This window comes from Ruditapes philippinarum, unplaced genomic scaffold, assembly GCF_026571515.1.
Source record: "Ruditapes philippinarum isolate M1 unplaced genomic scaffold, ASM2657151v2 ctg3935_1_1_1_1, whole genome shotgun sequence".
Lineage (NCBI taxonomy): Eukaryota > Metazoa > Mollusca > Bivalvia > Venerida > Veneridae > Ruditapes > Ruditapes philippinarum.
Genome location: NW_026859991.1, coordinates 376 through 25,074, shown reverse-complemented (window position 1 = coordinate 25,074; position 24,699 = coordinate 376). Strand labels below are relative to the sequence as shown.

Sequence of the window (24,699 nt, the reverse complement as noted above, 5' to 3'; positions counted from 1 at the left end):
CTAAAACCATAGTATTATTTTGAGAGCATAGTAGAAGTGAAGATCTGTTGCAATATTTGAGGCAGGTTTTTCGTATCCAGACAGATAAATGCGTGACCCATTGGTAGCTGTTTATGTAACCTGAAAAACAAAACATAATCAAGACTTTATTAACTACCTAACTATTGTGTGCTATTGTCTTTTATTCAAGTAAAATTACTGAAAGATAGATGTACATGTACATACCCTGCAAAGATGCTTCACAAAACATTATTCAGTGAGTAAATCTATCCAATAATGAACATCATTTAAAGCCAAATTATAAAACTATGAATATTTGAAAAAAAAAGTGATCCCTCGGAAGCATCAAAAACAGCAAAATTACATGAAAATTGCAGACTTGGTTTGATTGAGTCAGTACATGGGGGATAATGAAATGGTACAAAATTCCTCACAACTCCTACCACAAGCTTGAGCGGTACTCAAATTTCAACAGTTAAAAGTGCTGGACTCAATGATATGAAGATATAAAACATGGAAAAGGTTCAATAGTAGTGTAAAACAAGATTGCATTTGTAAAAAAAATCTAAGCCACAGCATTAGTACAACACTAAATAGTTGGAAGAGAAAAAGATTTTTTTATTGTTTCTATACAACTGAATTTGCAATAATGTAGCAGTGTCTAGTGAATTTAGGGGTCGGGGTCATATTTCAGCACATCAAAATAAACATTAATTAAAACACTATTACCTGACAGCTTGATCACCCAGTGATCCTATAAATATAGCATACGCATTCACTTTCTCATCACTACGTAGAATCTGACCAAACCTTGCTGGTGAGATACCGTATCGATCAAAGTTAGCATCACTTAGAATAATGAGGAACCTTTCATCAGCTTCTTCTCTTGCTAACGTATTGACAGCATGACGTGTAGCTTCTAGAGTTGTGTCTCCACTCATACAGAACTGAGAGTGAGCGTGCATTGTCTGATTATATCAAAATAAATAATAACCAGTAAGTCATAATCAAACATGAACCACATTTCAATATATTTCCTTCTGGACAATATAGACATAAAAAATGTCACTTGAATGTATTTCAAATTTTTGCAAGAATTAATTATTAGTGTTGTAAGGATTAAATGACTTTCAACAGTATTAACCACTTTGAGAATGCTTTTCTTGTCGTCATCAGGGTTCTCAATAACAGCAGGTAACCGGCCAAAATGACTGGCTGTAATCATGATTTGGCCTGTTGAAACTTTATAAGATACAGCTTTCTTACTTTTATGCAAAAAATTGTTGTTTGAATTACACAAAAGGCCTGCTGGAATTTGCTTTTTGACAGCTGATGAATTAATTTATTGAGAACCCTGCCGTCATTATTACCAATGCCATTCAGCAAACTGCCTGTATTATAAAACAAGGTCTTCAACAAAAGTTACTGCAGATTACAAATCTTTTTAATGACACAAATCAAACTTATTTCTAAATATTAAGTTTACTATCTGAAAATATTTTCACAAATTGTTTTTATTACCTTGACAACCTTTAATCTTTCTTTGTTATTTTTTGGTGGTTTATCAAAACTAGTGAGCTCTACTTTATGATCTTCTCCAGAATGGCCCACTATATCAAACTGTAAAATAAAGGGGAACATCGTCATATACTCATTCCTAAAATTACAACTTTAACCTGTATATCAAACATCATATTTTACAGGAAGCAAATCAGGTCGAGTTCTATCAATGAAATTTATTTTTGCAAAATTAATCCTTATCCACATCCACAAAAATGATCAGTAAATAAAAAGTTAAATCTAATAGTTATTTTCAGCGTTTTCAGGTTATGTGCCGGACAAGATTTTTTCTAAAAGGAGAGATAATTCAAAAACAGGGCAAAAAGAGTTATGGTTCTTTGGCACTGGACTCCGCCTCAATGCCCTCTACCACTGTGTGTAGTTTAAACAAATTATATCCAAGGGGTTTCAAGTTATGCACTAGACAAAAAATGGTCAGATAGATGGACAAATTGGGAACAGACAAACAAACAAGGTGGCAACTATATGCTCCCTGAAATTATATGCTCTCCCTACAGGGAGCATAAAAAGCATATTTATGATTATCAATTTCTCATAAACACAGAGATAACTGTTGTAAACCTTTATTTTGTCCTCATATCCTTCTAGAGCCTCCATTGACATAATCACTGTTTCCATCTCTCTCTCTAGTCTACCATCATGTCCGTTAAATCTGTACATACTACCTGATACATCTACCAATAATCGTAACTTCTTAGGTAATTCTTGTTTAGCACCCATCTGAATATACATAATGAAAATATATATAGTAATACAACTTTATACTGTTCTTCATGCTCTTTTAATTATTTAACTATATTTAGAGGTAATATTTTAAGGCACATTGACTGACACTCCCACTTGCTTATTGCATTTTGACCATTTATCTGAAGGGGAAGGAACAAAGATACCACTACAGAAATGTTTGATATGCAAGTACTTAGGTAAAACCATAAACCTCACATAGGAGGTATACAACTTTAGCCATTCTTAGCCATTGAGACTCTCAATACAGTTAGTTGTCAATAAAAAATAAATGTGAAAATAGTCAGCTAAAGTATGGCTTTACCTTATGTTCTTGTCAGAAACAACAAAAGATGAGAAAGAGCATCACAATTTCAAAATTTAAAATCATAATGTTACATATCTAGCCACAAAATTGAGATGTATATCTCTATCATTATAAAGAAATAATTACGATGGTAGAAAATATATAAAGTTGCAAAGTTTAAAATTACTTAGCTATTTTTACATTATAATATACAACATACCTCTGGTTCTTTTTCACCTCGTCGTTTATACACAGTTTTCTCCCCTGTCAGACCATCAATTAGTTTAGCATCATCTAAATCACCGTATGTCTGATTTTTCAACCACTGACGCTCTTTACTCTTTGCCTAGATAACATGTAAGTGCCACGTTTATACATAATATAAGATAAATGACCAAAAGAAAAAGATAAATTTCTTTAAAGACATTTAGAAATAAGTCAATTCAATTCAACCATAAAAGGTGAATTTGTGTGATTTTTTACCTTGATTATTAAGAGTTAAGAAGCTTCCACGTCGGTTTTCAAAAATGAAAGAACAAATGATACACATAAAGTAATATCTTATTTACTCTGCAAGAATAACACAGTAAAATCATTTATTATATACTTTTATTACATGCTTTTCGGTGGTTTATAGAAATATATCAGTTAAATAAAACTCGTAATTTCACTGTTTGAAACAGTGAAATTACCACTTTGATAATTTCACTGTTTTGAATTTAAGCCCCTTACGTTGTTTCAGTAAAATACCAGCGTGCACAGTACTGGGTACCAACTTAATGACGTGACGTCGTAAATGACGTCACGTTGTATTATTATTTGGCGCGCTTTTCATTCATTATTAGGTTTAATGTCTTTTTAAAACGTTTCTTTGCATATAATAACTAGAAATGTGTCATCATGCCACGGATGCCCCCGCATGCAGCCAAAATTTCAGATGGTGCATTAATTTTTTTTTTTCATTTTAAGTTCAAAGCCCTTAAAACTTTTCAATGTTAACACAAACCATTTCCATACAACGTTCAAGGCACTGAAATTATTCAGTCTTAACCTTTAGAAAAAGCATATTGCATATTTGTAGCCAAAATAATGGCTAAAAGAATGAGTGCTGAAACTGAAAGTTCAAAATTTTTCCAACATTCAGGAAAGATAAGTTTGTCTAAAATCATTGAACCACAACCAATTCAAACTTAAACTGCTTATTCCTAAGATGTATCTATATTATTTTCAAAGTGAAAGGGACATAACTCTGCCAAAAATCCATCAAACCATGACCAAATTCCAACTTGACCTGCCCATTCCAAAAACATATCCATATGTCAAATTAAAATTGAATATGTAACACTGTTAGGTAGATAATGAACAGAAACTGTAAATTTCATATTATTTTCAAAGTGAAAGGGACATTACTCTGCCAAAAATCATCGAACCATGACCAAATTTGAACTTGACCTGGGCATTCCAAAAACATATCCATATGTCAAATTTGAGTTGAATGTGTTGTACCATTGGGGAGATAATAAACGGAAACTGAAAATTTCATATTGCTTTCAAAGTGAAAGGGGCATAACTCTGCCAAAAATCATCGAACCATGACCAAATTTGAACTTGACCTGTGCATCCCTTTGACGCATCCATATGTCACGTTTGAGTTGAATGTGTTGTACCTTGAGGGAGATAATGAACGGAAACTGAAAATTTCATATTAATTTCATATTATTTTCAAAGTAAAAGGGCATAACTCTGCCAAAAATCATCGAACCACAACCAAATTTGAACTTGACCTGCGCATGTCCTTTGACGCATCAATATGTCACGTTTGAGTTGAATGTGTTGTACCTTGAGGGAGATAATGAACGGAAACTGAAATTTAATATTATTTTCAAAGTGAAAGGGGCATAACTCTGCCAAAAATCATCGAACCATGACCAAATTCGAACTTGACCTGTATTTTCTCATGACATATCCATATGTCAAGTTTGAGTTGATTGTGTTGTACCGTTGGGGAGATAATGAACGGAAACTGAAAATTTCATATTATTTTCAAAGTAAAAGGGGCATAACTCTGCCAAAAATCATCGAACCATACCCAAATTCGAACTTGACCTGTATTTTCTCATAACATATCCATATGTCAAGTTTGAGTTGAATGTGTCCAACCGTTCTTGAGATAATGAACGGAAACTGAAATTTCATATTATTTTCAAAGTAAAAGGGGCATAACTCTGCCAAAAATCATCGAACCATGACCAAATTCGAACTTGACCTGTATTTTCTCATGACATATCCATATGTCAAATTTGAGTTGAATGTGCCCAACCGTTCTTAAGATAATGAACGGAAACTGATGATGACGGAATGACAGAATGACGGAAGGACGGAAGGATGGAAGGACGGAAGGACGGAATGACGGAACAGGGTAACACTATATGCCCCGGCCATTACATGGCGGGGGCATAAAAAGAAAATTTGTTAAGTTTAGTGTAAGATCGAAATATATTTCACCTTGTGAACACCAAAAGTTCATATTTCACTCGTGGCTGCGCCACTCGTGAAATATACCTTTTGGTGCTCACTCAGTGAAATATATTCCGATCTTACACTGAACTAAACAAATATCCTCTATATAAATGAAATATTGAGAAATATTGATGAAAGAAAATGCGTATTTTCATTTTCCGTATTTTCACTGTAAAAATTTATTTTTCACTGCAGTGAAACATATTTTCCGTATTTTCACTGGTGTCTTGCCGGACTACTTTCTTTTAAATTCTGCCAGTACACATAATTTAAGGGAAAGTCTTTCAAATTTTAATGTCAAAAAAAGAGAAAAATGTATATAACAAACAGAAAATTCAAGTTTTTTTATAAATACATGAATATTTTCATCTTGTGGCATGAAAATTACCATATTTCATTTGTGGCTACCGCCACTCATGAAATATTTATTTTCATACCACTCGATGAAAATAAATCATGTATTTATAGAAAAAACTTGAATATCCTCTATATATAGGTACATGTACCAAGTACTAAGTATTGTATATTAGATGAATGTTTCATTATCAATTATAATTATGCAAAAGCCTAGAAAATACATAAAACCAACTGCATTCCTGCATATTATACATAAATGTTAACATATTTACCTGTAGACTGTCTATGATCACTCGGAGTGACTGAACTTGTCTTCTTACATGACCAGCAAAATTCTCGTACGTCTCGGCATCATACTCACTCATCTGTATTTCCTTTAATCTGAAAAGTTACCACAAAAATAATTCTTGATCATTAAAGCCACTTCCTGCTCTTTTTTTGTTTGTCACTGATTTAGTTTCGAGTTTTAGTTCATCATTATGTTGACTTTTCTGCTATCCTAGTTGAGGAAGACTTTAGGTGCATTGTTTAGACATGTATGTGCTTCAGAATCAGAGAAGAACCTCAGTTCTCAAGTATGCTAACTGGATAAGGAGTGACCCAGATACAAGTAACTGTCCGTGTAGACATTCTACAAACATTTATAATCTCATGAAAATAGGAACAGCAAAGAGCTTCAGATTGTCTATCAACATAAAAGATATATAAACAGTTGTACATCCTTGTTTATTCAAACGGAAAAAAAAATTAAAACTAAATCATAACTAATATTAAACTGTCACTGAAGACAAAAGGTCATTATGGTTTGTATTATTGCAGAGACATATAATTACTTTTATTATATGATCTAAATATAGCTGTAATCTCATTGGTTCAAACAGTAGTCAACAGAACTATTCATAAAATCATATTCTAACACAGCCAGCATGTTTTAAAATTGAACATAGAAGGACCAAAAGTGTGTGTTATGCAGTAAAATCACTGTTGCCATTCTTTCTTAGACATGTGATGTAATCATTCGACATAATGACATCACCATTAAAAATGTGAAGGGCTGAAAATAAGTATGGAAACAAATCAGCCTCAACCTCGGTTAATATGTCATCTGCCGGTGAATATCACATCATATTCAATGGCTCATTAGTCAATAATTGTACAACATTTAGCAATGAAAGGTCATTTATTAAAATACTACACCTTTCTTTAAATGCTTTTTGTCCCATTTCCCTGGCAGCTTTACGAACATGTTCTGGTACGTTATCTTTCTCCCACTGGGCAACTTGAGCCACATTATGACCGGCGTCTAATCTGTATGGACCACCGATACCACCTAAACCAGCTGTATTACTACCACCTATAAAATACATATAATTTTTGTTAACATTTATACCATATTATAGACCATGTGTCTAACTTTAGATGATTAAAAAATTTACACTCAGCACTCGATAATATTGTATCTAATTTTAGTACATGTCTAACTGATATTGGTAAGCATTTTCAAAAAAAGTCAAATTTTAAGCTTCCTTCATCACCAAAATGGTTCGATTTAGATTGTAAGATTTTAAAAAATCAAAAATATAAACTGTTAAGACAATATAGGAATTGTAGGTCTGACATAAATTTGCAAAGATATCTTTTTAAAAACGAAATGAGTTTCAAAACAAGTGTAATTTGAAGATGCCGAGAATACAATAAACAAAACCTTGATGACCTGACAGCAAAAGTAAACGATCCTAAGTCATTTTGGTCAAAAACTTAAAATCTATGACTGGCAAGAAAAGTAGGACAGTAAACAACTATTTCTACCTCAGGAATGGCTTGAATATTTTACAGGCCTGCTAAACCCTATGAATGTGATGAAAATACTGGTGAAAATTTAGAAATGATTAAATGAAGAAATAGATAATGAAGTTGATCAATACATTTTTTAATTCTGAGATCACTGAAGATGAAGTAAGAATGGCTGTAAAGCATATTAAAACTGGTAAAAAAAACCAGGTCCTGATAATCCTAATCCCAGAGTTTTTCATTTACGGTATAGATAGCTTTATACATATACTTGTTAAATTGTCTTAATCGACTATTTGCTACAGGCGAGTATCCAGAATCCTGGTGTGAATCTATTATAACAACACTTTCACAAAAAAGGAGATATAAACAATGTGGACAATTTATAGGGGTATAAGTTTACAAATGTTTTAGTAAAATATATTGTGGGATTTTAGTGGCTCGTTTGAAATTTTTTTGCACAAATATATAGTAAAAATTTCTGAAAACCAGAGTGGTTTTAAAAAAGCAGGAACTCAACTGTGGATAATGCATTTATTTAAAATCTTTAACCGACTAGGACTACGTTAAAAATAAAAAACAAAAAGATATTTGTTGCATTCATGGCATTCTTCATAAATGTTTTGATACCATAAATAGATCAAATTCTTTGAAATGTACTTAGAAATGGGGTGTCAGTGGAAAATTGTATATAGCTTTCAAAGTATGTATAGAAACGTTTAAAGCATTGTATTAGATGTAATAATGAAAGAAGTGATTACATATTTAATTTCAGTTAGGAATAAACAAGGTTGTTTCGGCCAGCCCGGATTCTTCTCTTTCTATATAGATTGAATTACCAACATATTTTAGAGATAAGTTGGCATCATAAGAGGAATTCAATTTACATCCGTCTGAGCACAACTTTTATCTTTAATGTTTTTGCAGATTGATATTGCTCTCCTTTCAGATACAGTTTCTGCTTTTACAAAAAAACAGTTAGATACTTTATCATTTTTTTGACGGGGATACATATAAAACTTAAAGTAAATGAAAGTAAAACAAAAATGTTGTTTTAAAACAAATGGTGGTACATTAGTAAAATTGAAAAAAAATGGACTTTATAAAAACAAAGCAGATTGAAGTTCGGTTAATGCTTTTAGTTACGGGTTTAACATTTACAAGACAACTTTCTATGAAAAGAATGGTACACGAGTTATGCATAAAGGCGTAAGTTTTTATCATTCAATTCTTAACATCCTTGTAGATTGAAGAAAGTATTTTTTAAACTATTTGATACTAAAATATGTCCTCAGTTACTTTAAAATTTGGGCATGGTAAATTTTAGAAGAGCTAGAACGAGTACAATTATTATGCATGCAACGCTTTATGTGTTGTAAACAAAATGCATCCAATGTAGCTGTATTAGGCGACTGCGGGAGGTTATCCCATAGTATTTAATATCCATTAAGAGGTGTTATTAACTATTGGTTTAAAAATTATTAAAATGCCAAAAACGATAGATTAGTTTAAAAGTGTTACTTAATGATGTTTAATGATGATATACAGGGACATGACCAATTGGGGTTACATCTTTAAGAAAAAATTTTACAAAAGTCATGGTTTTGGGATATGTATGGGAAAGTCAATCTGTTACATCAGATAAATACTTTATAGCACAATTTGAAAATAGGTTAAAAGATATATACCTACAAGAGTGGCATTTTCATCTGTAACCTCTAATGTAAAATGTCTTTTTATGGTATGTTTAAGGAAAATTTCTCATATGAATGTTATTAGATGTTCTAGACATTTAGAAAATTTAGATATATATACTCAAATTTTAGAATAGGGTCACATGATCTTGAAATTGAGGTTGGTAGACATAAAAAGATATTGAGGAAAACAGATTATGCACCAAAAATGTTCTAGAATGTAATAGAAGATGAATTTCATTTTTACTATGTGCTGATTTTTATCAGAACTTAGGAAAATTATACTTTACCGATTAAGTACCTAAAATGCTCCAACCCGAAACAAATTTAATATATTAATGTCTACAAAAAATAATGATCTTATAAATCGGACAGCAACATTTTTTGTATTACGTTTTGAAAAAAGAAAGATTAACAATTAATATGTCTTAGATACAAAATGATAATTAAGAAACTCCCAGAAAATTTTTTTTTTTAATGCTTAAAAGTTATTTTAGTTAAATTTATATAGTATATGTTTAAACATTGTGCACATGCTATAATTTTGTGTAAATTGTTTTCTCTGTATATATGTTTTTGCATGGGCCGAGGCCTTAAAGCGAATAAAGTATTTGTATTGTATTGTATTGTATTGTAATACAAGTTGGTTCCAGGAACGGATTTGAGACTGTTTCAATTAAAGTTTGAAGAATCCAACACAATCAAACTAAAAAAAAATTTTTAAAAAACTTCAAAAGTAAGGTATGGGATAAAATTCATTTAATATCTCAAAAGTGTATTAACATTTTTTAACCCTACTCCTTTTTTGGAAAATGTTAAATTTTTTAATCAAATATTTTACCAAACACTTTTTAGTAATACCTTCATTTTTCTCCTTATTTCACCTTTTTTTCATTTCTTTTAAAAGTCTACCCGTCCCCCCCGCCCAGGGATTTCCCTACATGAGTTTATTTTTTGAGTCAACTTTACCCCGTTTAGGTCATTTAGCTGTAGGCCAATTCTATCATATGTTACCCCAAAATATAATATGCCCTAATTTTATATACTTTAATGGACATTATCTTCTTATGTAACTATAAATGAAGAAAGCGATGATGAACTTGATTAAGATGATGATGATAATGACGATGAAGATAGTAACGATAATAATGATCATGAATGATGATGATAATAATGATCATGATGATAATAACGATAATGATGATGATAATGATCATGATGATATCAACGATAATTATGATAATGATAATAATTGATCATGGTTGATTTTTTGATTTTTGATGAAATTAATTTTATTATTGGTGAATAAAATTTATGAATAATTTTGCTTTTCATGATAAATAAATGATCATGATGATGATAGATCATGATGATTTTAATAACAATAATTATGATAATGATAACAATGATGATGATAATGATGATAATAATGGTGATAATAATGATAATGCTCATGATAATAATGATAATGATGATGCCAATAATTATGATGATGCCCATTATAATGAGGATTCTTTTTCCTATGATGATGATCTGGATGATGTTCATAACACAAAATATTATAAAAAATGTAAATGTAAAGAGGCAAAGAATAAACTATGTTGGTTTTTATAATAATTCAATGAAATCTTGAACAATTTTTAAGTTTTGGCAAACAACATAATTTGGAGAAAAATAAAAGCACTGAACGGTACTGGCAGAAAGCAATGCTAATTTTGTATTGTTTTAGCATTAGAGATATAAATTTTACTCGAAGCATAAGGGAAAACAACTCGTCATTTTTCACTTGATATATCGGTTATTTACTTAGTTCTTAAAGAGACTGTCAACGGGTGTATACCTGTAAGGGTCTGGTATCCTGCCAGGGCCAATCATATTCTTCCATGTCAGCAATTGACCTTTCAAGTTTAAGAAGGAAGTTTCCCCCACCAATCGTACACAACCACCAACATCCACTGTAAACTATACCTCATTACTAAGTTCCAGCCATCAGTAAACTTGTGTCAGAAATGTTAAATAGCCAGGAGGCGTAGGGAGACTGTCTTGTAGCTCTATAAATATATATATACATGTATATACCTTATTATATGTTTTAGTATTATATATTGTACTGAACCTGTATTTATGTAAGTATCGTAACGTATTTAAATTAGAATAACTGTTAACTTACTGTACATATCTAAATACTGTTATACAAAAACCAACATTTTAAAACTGCCAAGCATCACAATATAATATAGACATGTATATGGAGAAAACAATTTCTTATAGTAGCTGACATATAAGTACATTTGTATATCAGTATATAAGTTTATTGCTAATCTATTGATAGACAACTTTATAATCTAAAATGATCTAAATTATTGAAGTTCATGTCCATTAAAAATGTATATGATTAAACACTCCTACTTGCGAATCCACAATTTTTTTATTTCCTTTCGAAACTTGGAAAAGGTAAATATAACTATCTGTGAATATTCAGCCTTCAGCAAAGCACCAAAGTTTCTATCCTTGTTGGATTACAGTAATTGGCCTTATCATATACATGTATATGTCATTCCTTTTTGTCTTAAAACAGGATAGGTTAATAGGCTATGATTAAGAAATGGAACAGTGTTATGAAACACCTTTTACTGCTTTAGCCCTGAGGAAATTTAAACATTTAACTGTTAATGAACAAATAAATAAATAATTTTATCAAGATTTCAAGATTCAAGATTATATTCAATCAAACCAGAAGGTCATAAACCCATGTGGTACATATATTACAAATTTATCACATAAACTGCGGCGGAGGAGTGTAATAAAGCCATTTAATAAAAACGATATTACACTAGTGTAATAACCTTTGCATTGATAGTCATTTGAAGCTATATAGAAACAATAGCGTTAAAGAGCGTGCTAATGTTTTAGCGTTACACTATAGGCGCTACATTGAAAAAATTACCCATTTTTTTAACGGTTTACTTGTTCTTTTTTATATGTGTGATAAAATAGAATATGTATTTGTTGTAGATTCAATACTAAATTTATTGAACTCGTTGAATAAAACAATATTATGCTCGCCAGAGGCTCGCATAATATGTTTTTATTCAACTTGTTCAATAAATTTAGTATTAAACTACACTCATTCAATATCCTCTATTTATATAAAGCTAATAAACATATTACCCTGGCACCATGATGTAACGAAGTTTATGATGAGCCAAATCTGACACTTCTAGAAGACCACTCACATGGGGGCGCTTATCTGTAAAGTAGAAAATACAACAATTGATTTTAAGCTGTGTAAAGTACCACTGTAAAAATGCAAAACACCTTAATCATTTTATTCAATCAAGTAGCAGTAGTCAGTATTGTTGTCACAATAAATGTAACTGTTTCAGACTATATTCAATCACTATTTGTTATACTATTATGATATATATCAATTTCACATACATACAGTCATTTTACATCAATACATAATCATATGAAAAACATGGCATCATGTAATATGTTATGTATATAGAATGTTTTATCTTATACTTAAAAATCAATCACTATACAGCAGTATAAATAACAAAATTCAGTATGACAGTACAGTTATCTGCTTCCAATAGTAAAATCAATTAAAAATTAGTGTTTCTCAATGTAATAAATAAAGCTTATATGCAGTCTCTTATTGGTATTTTTGTGGGTTTTTATCCCTCTATGCTAAACTCCATTTTTATGAAAAGTAAATTAAACAAGAGGGCCATGATGGCCCTGAGATCGCTCACCTGTATATAGGCCCCCGGAGCGGGGCTAGTTTAAACCCCAGGGCTTTTATCTGAACAAACTTGGAAGACACACATTAGAAGATATTTCATGATGTTAAGTTTTTACTACACACATATAATGAAAAACAATGACCTCTGCCCCCCCCCCCCTGGCAGGGCCAATTTTAACCCAAGCCCTTTTATTTGAAAAACTTGGTACACACCCTCATGAAGATGTTTCTTGCTAAACATCTAACCTTTAGCTCATTGGGTTTTTTAAAAGAAGATTTTTTAAGTTTTTACTATACACATATAAGGAAATCAATGACCCCCTGGGGCGGGGCCAATTTTGACCCCAGGGCTTTTATTTAAACAAACTTGGTAGACACTCACTAGAAGATGTTTCATGCCAATATCTAAGCTATAGCTCTTTGGGTTTTTTAAAAGAAGATTTTTTAAGTTTTTGCTATACACATATAAGGAAAATCAATGACCCCCGGGGCAGGGCCAATTTTGACCCCAGGGCTTTTATTTGTACAAACTTTGTAGACTCTTACTACAAGATGTTTATTGCTTAATATCTAAACTCTAGCTATTTGGGTTTTTTCAAAGAAGATTTTTAAGTTTTTGCCATACACATATAAGGAAAATCAATGACCCCCGGGGCGGGCCAATTTTGACCCTAGGGCTTTTATTTGAACAAACTTTGTAGACACTCATTAGAAGATGTTTCATGCCAAATATCTAAACTCTAGCTATTTGGTTTTTTTAAAAGAAGATTTTTTAAGTTTTTGCTATACACATATAAGGAAAATCAATGACCCCCAGGGCGGGGCCAATTTTGACCCCAGGGCTTTTATTTGAACAAAATTTGTAAACACCCATTAGAACATGTTTCATGCTAAATATCTTAGCTCTAGCTCTTTTGGTTCTTTAAAGAAGATTTTTTAAGTTTTTACTATATGCATACAGGGAAAATCAATGACCCCCTGGGGTGGGACCAATTTTGACCCCAGGGCTTTTATTTGAACAAACTTTGTAGACACCCATTAGAACATGTTTCATGCTAAATATCTTAGCTTTAGCTCTTTGGGTTCTTTAAAAGTAGATTTTTTAAGTTTTTACTAATAATGCATATAGGGAAAATCAATGACCCCCTGGGGCGGGGCCAATTTTGACCCCAGGGCTTTTATTTGAACAAACTTGGTAGACACTCATTAGAAGATGTTTCATGCTAAATATCTTAGCTCTAGCTCTTTGGGTTCTTTAAAAGAAGATTTTTTAAGTTTTACCTATATGCATATAGGGAAAATCAATGACCCACTGGGGCAGTGTTGCATCTAGAATTTCAAAATTATGGGAGATTGTCCCCCACACAATTGAAAAATGTGGGGGATTTGAAAAAGATGTGGAGGACATTAATTTACCTTACAATATGACATACCGAATAGAGTTCATTTATTTTACATTCAGGCATTTTTGACAGCTATCGTCCGCTCAAAAATGGAAGTAGAAAAAATATGCGTCCTAGATGCAACGCTGCTGGGGTGGGGCCAATTTTGTCCCCAGGGCTTTTATTTGAACAAACTTGGTAGACACTCACTAGAAGATGTTTCATGCCAAATATCTTAGCTCTAGCTCTATGGGTTTTTTAAAAGAAGATATTTAAAGTTTTTTCTTTCGGTTGCCATTGCAACCAGAGTTCTGCATGGAATTAAATTCTTTGAACAATTTTTAAAGGTGACCACCAAAGGAACATTCCTGTGAAGTTTGGATGAAATTGGCTTAGTGGTTTATGAGGAGATGTCATTTAAAGTAAAAGTTTACGGACGGACAGCCGGACGCCGGACGAAAAGCCATCACAAAAGCTCATCCTGTCACTTTGTGACAGGTGAGCTAAAAACATATAGCTTTTTATCAAACAAGCATAATGTTTACATATTTTCCTATTTCAAGAAAGGAATGATGACATCATAACCTTTAGATTGAAAGTTTGTTGCTAAGAAAAGTGATATCAAGTCAATTACTTTTAAAATAGTTGTGGTTAAAAATATTCTAATTTTGACAGCATTTTTGTTTCATATGATACAATATGTCATTTAATCTAACCAGGGTCTTTCAAATATTTCTATATGAAAGGATGTATAATGTTTTGTTTTTACAATATTGTTCCACTCTTACTTGTAAAATAATGTATTTTCCATGCTGGGGGTTATGAAAATGTGGCTCCTTGAAATCTTTTTTTATATTTTTTTTTATTTGTTATTTAAAATGTGTAATGTACGTACATGCTGAGGTCTGGAAACCGAATGTGTTAGCCTCATTAAATAAAGTTGTTACATGCTTACTTACTTACTTATTTACTAAATACCCTAATCTAACTCACTTTAACTTACCATCCAATATTACACCATTTCTGTGCATTATGGTTCATGCAATATCAAACAAAGTGTAAAACATAAATTTAAAACCCATTCCCTAAATATTTTTGCTCTTTCATGTTTAAAGTCACATGATATTCTATAAGCTGTATACAATTTCCCCTATAGCAATGACAAACCAATAATATACCTTTAGGGAAAACACCTTCTGGGGCTTTCCATGTAGGAATGGTTCTAACAACTTGTCCACAGTCTGGCAGATATACAACAGATGGTGCTGGGCTTTGTTTATCTTGTTTTAATGTAAATCCAAGTAACTTATCTCCTGACACAGGCTGTTCATCCTTGAATGGTTCCCGTGGACTTTTATAAATCTCAGTCTTAGCCTGTACAAATATAAAACACAATACAAACCATCTATGTATCTTATCTTTCTATAAGGTTCCGTGATGAAGGTTCCATGATTACCACCGTATGAACACATCTATGGATGTTTCTAAATTCAAAATTTTACCATTTCAAGTTAAAAGGTTGAATTATGCTTCGGTGATAGGGGGTGGGGGCGGTAGTTTGCACATGACAGTACCGTCCATGAACAGGCTTAATCAAACCGAGTCTGCAACATTTTCAATTTTGCAGTGTTGGGATTTCTTTAGGGATTCATATTTTCCCTATTTTCTAATCAAACCTACTTTGAAACCATTGAGTAAAATAAATGACAATAACAGTTTGTTTAGAACCCCTAACTTTGCTACTTCCTATCCACATTAATATATAAAGGAAAACATTGCTTCATTATTTTTACATATTTATTCAAATTCAATAGATAAGAACTTGGCACAATGGATCCCTAAATATAATTCTGAAACTATCATTTATATATATATATATATTCTTTATATACTCACATTTAAACTGAATGTCTTAGCATTCCACAAAAGGAAATCATTTTGTGGTGTATAAATTCATCTATGCTTTATCATACTACATTTGTTGTATATTACTGTAAATTCGCTTAATTTCATGGGCATGAAATTTCGTGGTTTTGTCACGAACATTTGCATGGTTTGTTAAATTAGCAGACTTGCTTCTTTTTCTAAAAGGTAAACTGTAAATAACGTAATGCAAAAAACTCTTACAGCAGACAAAATGAAATTTCGTTAGATTTAAAATTTGTTGATTGATCTATCAATGAAAACAATGAAAATTAGTGCCCACAAATAATGATTTTGCAGTAACCACCAAATTTCCCAAGGAAATGCTTAAAAGCAATTACCTGATCTGGAAATCCTTTCAATACACTACCATAGGAGTCTGGAGAAACCATTACTCTGTTAGGTGATGATATTTTCTCCCCCAGGGTAGCAGACAGTACATTATCAGACATAGGTACTGTTGAACATTTCTGTATATACATACTGCTAGCACCTGAAACATCAGTAGATGTTATGTAAGTTTTATTTTATAAACCATGTGTTTTGCATTGTCACAAATATTTATTAAAACTTCTTAAAGACAAAACATGTGTACTATTGTATCTTACAGACAAAAACACTACACAATTCTGTACAAAGATTTACATGTATTTTAGCGACCAGAGTAAGATGGCAAAACAGAAGTTCAGTTTCAATAATAAAATTGTCTGCTTATTACATGTACTGAACTCACACAGCCGACAGACTAATTCTTCCAAAACAATTTCAAAGTCATATTGATGTAAGAAACAAGTGATCACTGATTTCAGCACTTTTAAGTGTTGAGTACTGCTCAAGCCGGTGCTAGGGGGCGTGAGGGATGTTGCACTCTTTCATTATCTCTCATGTACAGACTCAATCAAACTGAATCGGCAGTTTTCATGTTAATTTGCTGCTTTTAATGCTTCTGGGGGATCACTTCTTTCCAGATATTTAGCATTGATAAAATATTTTAAAATTTTATAATTATCTACTAACCATCTTCCTCTATGATGGCGTTCAACTTAAAATCTTCAATTCCATCTCTGATCAACAAGTACTTCCTATAATATAAAAGTAAACCATATATATATGTAACATCCTCACCATTTGTTTGTTGTATTGTGTATCTCTATACAGAGATTATTCAAACCAATCATCTGTGCAATTTTTTGCCAAATGAAAAAAGAAAATCATGTCATGAAAACAATTAACACATAAAGAAATTTCTGTACATTTTGCAAAAAAGCATATATCTGTAACCACAGGAGCATGACATTCTATCAATAATTGAAAAATATAAGCAAATAATAAAGAAATAACGGCAAATATACCCCTCTATAAAATAAATAAACTTGTATAGAGGGGTATTTTTGCCATTATTCTTAATCATTCGCTTATATCTTTTTTCAATTTTTGATAGAATGTCAAGCTCCTGTGCTGCAACCCAAGAAATATATAATGGCGGTCAATTAACATTTGCTTTATTGGTAGAAGACATTGAAGGGGGAATAATGTTTGTGCAAGTAAGTCTACAGGATTTAGCAAATTTATTGGTTAAAAAAGGTTAAGCATACAATAACAAAACTTTTTATGAACAAGAGGCCATGATGGCCCTGAGGTCGCTCACCTGTATATAGCCCCCCCCCCCCCCCCCGGGCCAATTTTTACCCAAGGGCTTTTATTTGAACAGACTTGGTAGACACCCATAAGAAGATGTTTCATGCTAAACATCTAAGTTCTAGCTCATGGGTTTTTTTAAAAGAAGATTTTTTAAGTTTTTACTATACACATATAGTTAAAAACAATGACACCCCTGGGGCAGGGCCAGTTTTGACCCCCGGGCTTTTATTTGAACAAAACTTTGTAGATATTTACTTAAAAAATGTTTCATGTATAAATATCTAAACTCAAGCTATTTGGGATTTTTCAAAGAAGATTTTTTAAGTTTTTTGCTATACAATATAAGGAAAATCAATGACCCCCGGGCGGGGCCAGTTTTGACCCAGGGCTTTTATTTGAACATACTTGGTAGACACCCATTAGAACATGTTTCATGCTAAATATCTTAGCTCTAGCTCTTTGGGTTCTTTAAAAGAAGATTTTTTAAGTTTTTACTATATGCATATAGGGAAAATCAATGACCCCCTGGGGCGGGGCCAATTTTGACCCCAGGGCTTTTATTTGAACAATCTTGGTAGACACTCATTAGAAGATGTTTCATGCTAAATATCTTAGCTCTAGCTCTTTGGGTTCTTTAAAAGAAGATTTTTTAAGTTTTTACTATATGCATATAGGGAAAATCTATGACCCCCTGTGACGGGGCCAATTTTGACCCCAGGGCTTTTATTTGAACAAACTTGGTAGACATTCACTAGATGATGTTTCATGCCAAATATCTAAGCTCTAGCTCTTACGGTTCTTTAAAAGAAGATTTTTAAGTTTTTACTATATACATATTGGGAAAAATCAATGACCCCCCGGGGCGGGGCCAATTTTGACCCCAGGGCTTTTATTTGAAACAAACTTGGTAGACACTCACTAGAAGATATTTCATGTCAAATATCTTAGCTCTAGCTCTTTGGGTTCTTTAAAAAGAAGATTTTTTAAGTTTTTACTATATGCATTAATGGGAAAATCTATGACCCCCTGGGGCAGGGCCAATTTTGACCTCAGGGCTTTTATTTGAACAAACTTGGTAGACACTTATTAGAAGATGTTTCATGCTAAATATCTTTAGCTCTAGCTCTTTGGGTTCTTTAAAAGAAGATTTTTTAAGTTTTACTATATGCATATAGGGAAAATCAATGACCCCCCTGGAGGCGGGGCCAATTTTGACCCCAGGGCTTTTATTTGAACAAACTTGGTAGAACATTCACTAGAAGATGTTTCATGCCAAATATCTAAGCTCTAGCTTTTACAGTTCTTTAAAAGAAGATTTTTTAAGTTTTTACTTTATGCATATAGGGAAAATCAATGACCCCCCGGGCCGGGGCCAATTTTGACCCCAGGGCTTTTATTTGAACAAACTTGGTAGACACTCACTAGAAGATGTTTCATGCCAAATATCTTAGCTCTAGCTCTTTTGGGTTCTTTAAAAGAAGATTTTTAAAGTTTTTACTATATGCATATAGGGAAATCAATGACCCCCTGGGGCGGGGCCGCCAATTTTGACCCTAGGGCTTTTATTTGAACAAACTTGGTAGACACTCATTAGAAGATGTTTCATGCCAAATATCTAAGCTCTAGCTCTTACGGTTCTTTTAAAAGAAGATATTAAAGATTTTCTTTCGGTTGCCATGGCCAACCAGAGTTCTTGATGAAAGGGAATTCTTTGAACAATCTTTGATAGAGCTTCATACAAAGAGTATTCCTGCCCCAAGTTTCATTAACATTGACCTTGCGGTGATCATAGAAGATGTCCTTAGAATATTTAAAATGTGGACGGACGACTGACGACGGACGCCATTTGGTTGGCCATCCTAAAAGCTCACCTGCACTTTGTGCAAGGTGAGCTAAAAACAACATTACAAACATGCAGTTTTGTAATTATGTCTATGTTATATATAACTATAAGTTTCTAATTCTTAATTTTAAGAAGATATTGCATTGATAAGAATATCAATTTTCACATTCTTTCAGTCATTTACATTAATAAAGAAAATAGAAAGAACATCTTACTTGAAAGTTTTATCTTCTGTCAGTAACCATTTGTTAGTGCCTGTCTGATGAACATCATTGACGTGTATTGGTATTGACACATTGTGTGATATACCCTCTAATACACTAACAAACTCCAGAAAATCTCTGAAATATATTATATATCCATTATAATCATTTCTATGTAATAACTTAATCTATCAATATAAACTGCAATTCCATTGAAATCATACAATAAACTAAGTAAAGCTATATGTATTTTATGAAAAATCACTGGAATAAATTGCAATTAATCTGAATGGCAGCTGGCATTTGAATTACTTATTGTTGTGGGTATGCATGTGTATCTATGGTTTATCATGACCCCATCAAACTACTTTGCAGATAGTCAATGACAATATTTATCTAAATCAAGACCAGCCCATGCTCCCTGACTCTGCTTAATACAGTTGTCTGACAAATTAAAGGAACTCCACTGAGGTCAAAAAGCCTAAAAACATAAAATTTAAATTTCTTACATAGATCATTTGGGGCACTTGAAATAGATATGCATAACATAATTATGAAATATACTCAATCATTCTTTGTGCAATTCTTAGCCTAATTTGAGTGAAAAGCATTTCAACAATGGAATATTAATCTTGAAAAATTATTCCAGTCCCTTCATGTAAAAATAACCTCAGTGAGTCCCTTCTATAGCTTGTCTGACAAATTTATAGTGCTTTCTGACAAATTCAAATTATTGTCTGCAAAAGTTTTATTGTTGTCTGAAAAGTTCAAATTGTTGGTTTATACAGAATTTATTTTAGTTTGATTGTGTAGGAAGCTATTAGCTTATAAACACACTTTCAAATCCGTTCTTGGAACCAACCAGTACTGAGCAATGAGTGTAAAGTTTCTTGCTCAAGGAAACAACGACTTGCCCCTGCCAGGGTTTGAACCCATGCGGCTAGCGATCATAAGATTATTAGTCTAAAGCATTAACCACTCGGCCATGCCACCACTCTAATTCAAATTGTTGATTGACAAATCTATAATAGTGTTGCCTGCCATTCATAATGTCTGTGTCTGCCAAATAAATATACTTGTCTACAAAATTTAAATTGTCTGCCAAATCTAAGCTTTTTCATAATGAAACAACTTAAAAGAACAATAGACCATTCTTAAATTCTATGCAGAATTCATGATACAAATTAGGAAGGGGCCACTAATCTAAAGTTGCTTAGATACTAATTTATCAATAGAAACAATGTATAAATAGCATACCCATTTTTTTCATAGAACACAACAGTACCACAGGGATCAGGAACACAATTTGTACACAATCTGTACGGACTCTATGAAAATATACAAGCTCTATTCAAACCTAATTTACAACATATTAAGCAAATATTAGTAATAAAACAATGAACAGTAACTTAGAAATTCTTTAACAGGAAGACTCGAACATTTGATAGCATAGTTTTGACATAATAGCAACATTAACAGCTATCTTTAACTACAAATATGAAGTCAGTCTCTAAATCTATGTGACCAAATCAAAGTCTTTAAAAGCCTACAGCCAAAATTTATCATATTGTTCTTGATATCCCTATAACAAGTAATGAAATTGTTCTTAATTAGAAGCGGGACAAGTCTATCAGTATTGCCCAAAACAGGTATCAAAAATAAATAAAAATAAACAGAATGACGTACAGACTTGGTTGCTGCAGCCGACACAAATCTACCTCTCTCTGGAGCAGTCTGAGGTAAACTGTCAATCACTACACGTGAAATCTCACCGGTCTCGTAGTTTATATTCAGTATAGTGTTAGTCTGAAAATATTCCAAATATAACAAACAATGAAATAGTAGTTAAAGAATTGAATTAGCATCTACATGGAACTCATTTTCTGATAATGCAGGTTTATTTTATAAGATGGTCTTTTTCTTTAATTCTGAATAACTGAAATACCTTTAACTATAAAAAAGCCTAATCAGAGCTATAATGCAACCATACAGTTTCTCCAATTATCAATTATTACATATTCATAATTAAATTTTATATATTACAAAAATTATGGTTTCGAGCATATGCTAAAATTTAAACTTACAACTTCTTCATGTAGAATGATATTATCATCTAGAGGGGCTCCCAGTGGGTATAATTTAACATACGGTCTGTAAGAACCGCTGATCATTGGGAAAACATCGTACATGTCGAGAAAGTTTGCCGTCATTGTACGTGGGTTCATAGAGTACAGTCCAACAGGGTTTGCTGTACCTATATGTATAATGTCAGCTGCAGTGTGGCCCGGACTTCTGTCACTGGCTGAAGAAGTTAAATAAAATATTTATAACATCACTCATTATTTGTTTTATTAACTTAAAACAAGAGGGCCATGATGACCCTGAGGTCGCTCACCTGTAAATAGACCCCCCCCAACCCCCCCCCCCCCCCAACATTGCAGGGCCAATTTAACCCAAGGGCTTTTATTTGCACAAACTTGGTAGACACCCATAAGAAGATGTTTCATGCTAAACAACTAAGCTCTAGCTCATTGGGCTTTTTAAAAGAAGATTTTTTTTAAGTTCTTACTATACACATATAGTTAAAAACAATGACACCCCTGGGGCCGGGACAGTTTTGACCCCAGGGCTTTTATTTGAACAAACTTTGTAGACACTTACTAGAAGATGTTTCATGCTTAATATCTAAACTCTAGCTATTTGGGTTTTTTCAAAGACGATTTTAAGTTTTTGCCATACACATATAAAGAAAATCAATGACCCTCGGGGCGGGGCCAATTTTGACCCCAGGTCATTTATTTGAACAAACTTTGTAGACACTCACTAAAAGATGTTTCATGCTTAATATCTTAACTCTAGCTATTTGGGTTTTTTCAAAGAAGATTTTTTAAGTTTTTACTATATGCATATAGGGAAAATCAATGACCCCCCGGGGCGGGGCCAATTTTGACCCAAGGGCTTTTATTTGAACAAACTTGGTAGACACTTACTAGAAGATGTTTCATGCCAAATATCTTAGTTCTAGCTCTTTTGGTTCTTTAAAAGAAGATTTTTTAAGTTTTTGCTATACACATATAAGGAAAATCAATGACCCCCGGGGCCAATTTTGACCCCAGGGCTTTTATTTGAACAAACTTGGTAGACACCCATTAGAACATGTTTCATGTTAAATATCTTAGCTCTAGCTCTTTGGGTTCTTTAAAAGAAGATTTTTTAAGTTTTTACTATATGCATATAGGGAAAATCAATGACCCCCCGGGGCGGGGCCAATTTTGACCCCAGGGCTTTTATTTGAACAAACTTGGTAGACACTCACTAGAAGATGTTTCATGCCAAATATCTAAGCTCTTGCTCTTATGGTTTTTTAAGAGAAGATATTTAAAGTTTTTTCTTTCGGTTGCCATGGCAACCAGAGTTCTGCATGGATTTAAATTCTTTGAACAATTTTTAAAGGTGACCACCAAAGGAACATTCCTGTGAAGTTTGGATGAAATTGGCTTAGTGGTTTATGAGGAGATGTCATTTAAAGTAAAAGTTTACGGACGGACGGACGATGGACGGACGACGGACGGACGCCGGACGAAAAGCGATCACAAAAGCTCACCCTGTCACTTTGTGACAGGTGAGCTAAAAATTGAACATATTCCCATGAAGATATCTCCAGAAATAGTAAAAATTTGATAGACACTAATCATATCAATCAGACATACTATCACCCATAAAATCCCCATTAAACGCCCCCAACCTAATTAACACCTCCTACCCACTTTTGAAAAATTCATGTATAATTTAAACTAAGAAAATAAAGAAAATCGCTGACCAGTATGGCAATTTATATCCAATATCATTACATTTATGAAAAACATCTGTTGATCAAATTTTAAAAGTCTAGTGCACAAGAAAAGAGTAACTGTTAAAATTGCACAAAACACATCGTAAATAAGGCAAGTAGCATCGATGAGGTCAGATTGTCAGCGAGATCAAAGGTGTCAATTACGAGGAAATTTTGGGAGAAAAATTCGTGACACGCAGTGTAAATCAATGGTGTCATAATGATGTGCTTAAAACGGACTTCCATGGATTTTTTTACATCATTTGAAGAGAGAGAAAAGACAATCATTTTCACTACGCCTTTCCTTGTTGATCTGGTGTATCATTTTTAATTTTTTTTATCTTTATTAAACGCCCCCACCCCCTTTGGAAAAATGTTACACCCCCGGGGGAATTAAATCAAGATTTTACGGTATGTACAAGTTTATCTTAATAGTTTTTTATTTTTATGCAGTAAGTATATTATGTATCACTATCATACAAAGAAAAATTGCACATGTCATTCAATATTACTTTTAAAGCATTTAAAATACATAATGACATTCTATAACTCACATATAACATATCTTATTTAATGTACTTATAAACACTAAATGTAAGCTATTAACTTTTGTTTGTTTCATGTAAATTTTACCTTTCGTTACAGCTATATCACAGATAATGTTTGTTTCATGTAAAGGGACATTCCAGAAAGCTTCTTGTTCAGTAAATCTGTTAGATCGAGCTTCAGTTCTATCAACAGGCATGGTCTCTATACGCACTGTCACTGGACCCTTAAACAACCACATCCATTTCAAAAGTTTGTTCCACTTTTAAATCAGAAATGGCCAAGGATAAACAGAATAGGATAAGACTACCGAGGTATGTCTCTTAAACAATCAGAACTTTGATATTCCATTCAAAATTTTTGTTCAAATATTTAACTTTCGGTGGTGGCATGGTTGAGTGTTTTACGCATCAGACTAGTAATCTAATTGCTAGCTGCATGGGTTTAAACCCCATAAGGGGCAAGTCGTTGTTTCCTTGCCCATGAAACTTTACTCTCATTGCTTATAGTTTCCTACACAATGGAATTAAAAATAATTTTGTATAAACCAAATCTTTAACTGTGGCATAATAAATTTGATTTTAATATCTTTTTTAAAATACAGC

The 24,699-nt window shown here is 32.6% G+C and overlaps 1 protein-coding gene across 1 annotated transcript; it reads right to left on the bottom strand.

The window, feature by feature from the left end:
* LOC132758531 (von Willebrand factor A domain-containing protein 8-like) lies at positions 1 to 24,350 on the bottom strand. The gene is made up of 15 exons (XM_060750203.1): positions 24,182 to 24,350; positions 21,801 to 22,018; positions 21,403 to 21,522; positions 20,974 to 21,044; positions 19,729 to 19,854; positions 17,047 to 17,111; positions 16,371 to 16,522; positions 15,285 to 15,480; positions 6,686 to 6,842; positions 5,761 to 5,869; positions 2,832 to 2,957; positions 2,143 to 2,301; positions 1,522 to 1,620; positions 730 to 968; positions 1 to 120 (listed from the first exon to the last, which is right to left on the bottom strand). The coding sequence occupies exons 1-15, from the start codon at positions 24,333 to 24,335 to the stop codon at positions 15 to 17; spliced, it is 2,097 nt and encodes a 698-aa protein (XP_060606186.1). The 5' UTR covers positions 24,336 to 24,350; the 3' UTR covers positions 1 to 14.
* Between the last annotated feature and the right edge of the window lie 349 nt (positions 24,351 to 24,699).

Coding starts and splice junctions, on each gene's coding strand:
- LOC132758531 (XM_060750203.1), bottom strand. CDS start 24,335: ATGTGGTTGTTTAAGGGTCCAGTGACAGTGCGTATAGAGACCATGCCT. Junction 1,621..2,142: donor GATATGAGGACAAAATAAAG/GTTTACAACAGT, acceptor TTTATTTTACAG/TTTGATATAGTGGGCCATTC. Junction 969..1,521: donor AAAGATTAAAGGTTGTCAAG/GTAATAAAAACA, acceptor TGATATAATCAG/ACAATGCACGCTCACTCTCA.